The sequence below is a fragment of the Hordeum vulgare genome, chromosome 5H, assembly GCF_904849725.1.
Source record: "Hordeum vulgare subsp. vulgare chromosome 5H, MorexV3_pseudomolecules_assembly, whole genome shotgun sequence".
In the NCBI taxonomy this organism is placed as follows: Eukaryota; Viridiplantae; Streptophyta; class Magnoliopsida; order Poales; family Poaceae; genus Hordeum; species Hordeum vulgare.
This window is the reverse complement of record NC_058522.1, coordinates 262133439-262139006: the sequence shown is the minus strand read 5'-3', so window position 1 is coordinate 262139006 and position 5568 is coordinate 262133439. Positions and strand designations below refer to the sequence as shown.

The 5568-nt window shown below is 43.8% G+C and overlaps 1 protein-coding gene across 1 annotated transcript; it reads right to left on the bottom strand.

The window, feature by feature from the left end:
• Window positions 1-211: 211 nt before the first annotated feature.
• Window positions 212-2930, bottom strand: LOC123396052 (stearoyl-[acyl-carrier-protein] 9-desaturase 5, chloroplastic-like). Its single transcript, XM_045091084.1, has 3 exons — window positions 2693-2930; window positions 1039-1528; window positions 212-903 (listed from the first exon to the last, which is right to left on the bottom strand). Exons 1-3 carry the CDS (start codon window positions 2797-2799, stop codon window positions 343-345), a joined length of 1158 nt encoding a protein of 385 aa, XP_044947019.1. The 5' UTR covers window positions 2800-2930; the 3' UTR covers window positions 212-342.
• Between the last annotated feature and the right edge of the window lie 2638 nt (window positions 2931-5568).

The following is a 5568-nucleotide window of genomic DNA, read 5'->3' as shown; positions in this document are numbered from 1 at the left end:
GGCATCTGGCTACGGCGGCATGCCGGGTGGTTAGATCCGGCCAGTGTCAATTTGGTTATAGCGGAACATGAGAAGTTTTTTAGGTGATTACCAAAAAAACAGTTGGGTATATGGGAGCTGCGGGAGATGCTCTTAGATGGTTATACATGTCCAAACCCAATATTCAAAATGATAAGACAACTGAAACAAACAAACAAAAAGTCTGCATATGTTCATGATATAATTATGTTATTTTAAGCTTCTTTGGCACACGCAGTGTAGATATGTTTATACACAAGTCAACAATTACTTCATATTTTGAAAATAAGAACAAACCGTCTTATAATTGTTTTGCAATGTCACTCAAAGTTGCACTTGGCGACCATGGATCCAGCTGAAAGGAACAACCGGCAACTGCTTCGCCCTGCCCTGAGCCCTCTCCTCCAGTTTCCTGAACCTTGGTCCCAGTGAGCAGAGGAAATCCTGAGCCCGCCTCCCTTCCCCAGACAGCCCGGTGAGGTTGGCGACGTTCCACCTCTGGACCAGGAACTCGAGGATGTCGGCGTAATCCATGGCGGTGTAGACGCCCAGCCGCTGAGCCACCGCGCTGAAGTGCTCAAACAGGTTGTCGTCCTGCCCGTCGTACATCAAGTGGGCGGGCATCGTGACCTTCTTCCTCATCATCGCGGCGAAGGCCAGCACCGTGTAGTCGGGGTCAACCTCGAAGAGCTTCTCCACAATCTTGGTGTAGGCCGTCTCATGGCGCTTCTCGTCGGCAGCGATGGTGCCACATACCTGAGCCAGCTTCAGGTCCCCGTACTTCCTGGCGTGCCTTGCAGTGTTGCCGTGAGATATGAAGGTTGCCCTCTCTTGGAAAGATGTGTAGATGTAGCCCTGATATGGGTTGCCCTCGGTTTTTGGATCCTACAAGTAAGAGTTTCGACAATAATAATTTTGTTACCTGCCTTCTTTGTCAGCAAAAATGAAGCAAGAAAAATGGAAGCTCACATGAAAAAAAAGAAAGGAAATTCAGGAAACAGAGACCAAGTGCTGGCTTACCATGCCAGCACCAAGGAGATACTGTATGGTCTTCTCAATCTGCCTCATATCAACCCTCCCAGTGAGGTACATGTACTTGTTCATGAGATCACCGTGCCTGTTCTCCTCGGCCGTCCATGCCCTCGTCCAGACAGCCCAGCTGGCTGGGCTGGTGCCCGTATCATCACCGACACCACCATCGAGGATATTGAGCATGGTCTGGTAAGTAGGGAGTGCTTCCTCAGTGACCATGTCACCAACCAGACAGACCAAGTAGTCATCTGGGATCTCCTTGGCCCGTTCCCTCAACTCCTTGACTTCATCATAGAATCCATCCGAGGAAGGGTCTGGCAGGTAGTCCTGCGGCTGCCAGGATTTCTCTACTGGCTTCAACAGGACCAGGATGTTGTCCTCTGCCCAGCGCTCCAATGAATCGAAAACTTCCTTCTTTTCAGGTGGGAATGGTTGCGCGAATTGAACTTGAGTGAAGGCCTTTCCGGGAGTTCCAACCCTTCGTAAGCAGACAAAGTAACATAATAATGATAGGTACAAGAGTAATGAAAATGGGTAATATAACAGACTAGATAATTAAATTAAAGCTCAAAAAAGAAAAGACTATGCAGACCTATGTTTTTATTCCCAGCAAATTTACACTAAAAGGACAGCCCGGTGCATGTAGCTCCCACTTGCGCAAGGTCCTTGAAAGGGTCCAACCACTTTGGGTCTATTGTTCATGCAAATTTACACTAGTTCATGCACATTCAAGTAACATTCAGAGCTCGTGAACTGTGGCAATGAGTCCAAAACTAAGTGCTAATTTCCATGAAATAAATCACCTATGCTACTGCGATACTCTTTTCAAGCAGCATGGCATTCTGTTTGCAACTACTCCCTCCGTTTCTAAATATAAGTCTTTCTAGAGATTTTACTAATGGACTACATACGGATGTACAGACATATTTTAGAGTGTAGATTCAATCATTTCGCTCCCTATATAAATCCCTAGTAAAATCGCTAAAAAAACTTATATTTAGGAACGGAGGGAGTACATCTAAGAGGAAAACGTAATGAGCTCAAGCACGTAACTTCACTACACTAGTACTTCATGCTTTTTGAATGCTACGGCCCGCAGATGAGTGATCTGGGCTCTACAACTACAGAACCGAGCAGGAGACCCGCAAAAATAAAATTGCAAATAACATCCAATGTATGTCCAACAATCATTCAACTGACAAAATAAAAAATGGGGCATACACAAAGGAGTAGCTCACTCCGTAAGCAAAACATAACAAAAATGAAAGAGAAAACTACTTGTCAATAACCAAATCAGCCTGAAATAAGTTGTGGAGTGAAACAAGAACGTTAAAGCAAGATTATGATGATAAAAGCATCAGCAGACACATAAATGATCAGAAACAAATTAACACATTCTTTTATGACCGAATTCAGTTCAATCAAGGGAACCTACAGGAAAACCGTTGGAAAAAACCAAAGATCCATTCATTCCCAATACACAATAACTACTCTCCGTCTCTAGTGCCCAAGTAGCAAGATATCAGCACAACCAAAATCACAGAGCCGACACAAGCACTCCGAGCAAGATTCAACAACACAAGAGGAATATATAACCAACAAGAAAGATTTTTGCATGATGAAGAGAAAGAACATAACTCACTTGGCCTTGGAAGCCGTGGCCACCACTGTGAATTTCCTCCTCAGGCAAGAAGACACTAAAGGTGCATGGAAGGTGCCGCAGGAAGGCATGCATGCCATTAGATACATCAACTTATCAATCCACCAACACCACTTTCAGCGCTGAGTTTAGAGTTCGGCAATACTTTGATTCTGCCCACACTTATGTACGAGCTGAGGTGGGAGGGTGAGTGAGCAGTTGGTGTGGAGTACTAGTCGGACTGGTACTAGTACTAAATGGAGGAGAGGAAACTGATTTCATTTTGTTTTTATTGTTATTTCTGACCTGACGGCTTGTGCGAGGTTTCCAACCTCTTTTTGTTGCATTAAAAAGGGTCAGTTCCTTTTTTTTTAGAAAAGGAGGTTAACCCCCGGCCTCTGCATCAATCGATGCATGCAGCCATCTTATTAATTATTCCACAAAGGTCTAACAAGAGGATACATCAATTCATCCAAAGCCATCACTCACACCTACAAACTCGATAATGTGGAGTGCTCTCACTCCACATAACTAAGACCGATGTTGTTTTCAATCCATCCACATAACGCATCGGGAACAACAGCAGGTGCAGCATACCTAAAACGCATACCTCACGCACACGTTTTACCAGCCGCCATCATCCTCGAACCACTGACCTATCTTCAGGAAAGAGAATTCGCATCATCCTTGCCAGTCCAATCATCCGTCGACGCCACCACGGCGCCCAACGGCGTCACCGCCCTGCGCTCATCCGTCCAGATGCGAAGACTCCGGAAGATTTGTCGTGCGTAGCACCTGCCAACCAGGCATGACTCGGCGTAACACCTGTCGGCCAGGCATGACTTGACAGCTCCACCGAAATTCCGTGCAAGATGAAGCCGCTCCACCTCCTGCCTCAGTCTGCCAGCGCTGCTCCACAAACGATGCTCCCAAGAGAGAAACGGCACCGCAGTACCGCCATCGTTCGATCTGGAAGACCAGATCCTAGGGTTTCCCCAGAAGCAGTGCCCACCACCAGCAACCGTTCAGGACCCACACAGTGCCCACCACCACTCAGCCCTCAAGGCGACGCCTTCAGGAAGGTCACGACATCAAGGACGTCCCCGCCGCCCACCGGAGTTAGGGTTTTCACCCGAGAGGCAATGAAGGGGAGCAGAGGAGCAGATGTACACCGACGTCTTCAAAAAGAATAACTGCACCCTTGAGCGTCGTCGTCGGCTCGACTGGCCTGGGCCAACCAAGGGGTTTCCCTCAATCCGAATCTCCTCCACTGGCTTCACCCGCAGGTAGGGCCCCGGCAACCACGCCGGCACCGCTAAGAATCCGCAGGAGAGAGGCCCACAGATGACTACCTGGGCCAGTTCCTAAGTGATTAAAGTTAGTTGAGTCCCAAATACCCCAATATATTTTTCTCTAGCATGGGAGAAAAGTACGTCCTTCAGAAATTTGAAAACAAGGTCTTAAAAATAAAGATGATAGAGTAACCTACAGGCTACAGGTAGGTGCAGAAATAAATAAGAAGTATTCAAATCATGCAGACTGCAAATATAATTTTCATAAAAATGAACAGACAAAAATAATTTGTGCTAAAATCCGACAATAGAACATAAATTTGAATACATTCTATATATTTTTGTTTGGAGTGTCTCTCTATGCTTTTCCGAATTCAAATTCAACATTGATTTTTATTAGAATATCTAACCAGCCATAAGTCAATGTAATTTAGAATCTACTCCCTCTGTTTCTAAATATAAGACCTTTTAGAAATTATACTATAAACTACATACGGATGTACATAGACATATTTTAGAGTATAGATTCACTCATTTTGATCCGTATGCAGTCTTCTAGTGAAATATCTAAAAGGTCTTATATTTTGAAACGGATGGAGTACATGTTTCATGAGCATAATACATCGTATTATAATGCTGAATTGTGTTTAACGTGAAAATAAATTAGGCAGATGTTGCAGGTTGACCAAACCCAGCGTACATTCGTTCGGAGTACGAGTTCAATCTCTATCCAAGGATCGTATTCAAAACAAAAGAACTGCAGGAATCATTAGCTAATCATTATAATTAAAGTATAACCCAACCTAGATAATACTCCCTCCGTTCCTAAATATAAGTCTTTTAAGATTTTTCACTAGAAGTCTACATACGTAGAATAAATGAATCTACACTCTAAAATATGTCTATATACATCCGTATGTAGTTCACTAATGAAATTTTTTTAAAAACTTATATTTAGGAATGAAGGAAGTAGTAAAGTAAGCAATGTTCACACAACCTTTGCATTGTTGGACGTATTCTTAGGATGCTTGCACATAAATTCACTGAAATAGTGTGGTGCGTGCCTGCAGGTTGCTTGAGAAGCCAAAAATGATAACCACTACACACCAACATACGCTTACGTCCACCTCCCACTTGCACCTGCATCAAGAATGCATGATCAGAAACCAATTGGTCCAGCCGGGCATAAACTCTTTCTGTGATTTTTTTTAGTACTACTGTTTCCTTTTGTACCAATTTGGCAATAATTCGCTTATGATGGTTTTAGCGCACCACGGTAATGCATGAAAAATTGGGGACCAAATAATACTTAACCTAGCAAATACCTAAATATGGAATTGGTTGGCCTAGGTGAATTTCACTTGTTCTTGAGCTGCTATGAGCATTGTTTGAAACAGTTTTAAAACTACACTTGTGCATTCTGTGCAACCATATTTTTTCTTTCTAGGATCCACTAGTAGTTAATTCATTAGCAGAGCTTCATGGATCATACATCAACAGCCATTGCGGGTATATATGCTGGGCAGAAATCAACGCACACATGTACGTATTCCCAGTTTAGCAATCTAAACGCTTTTATATTTCTTT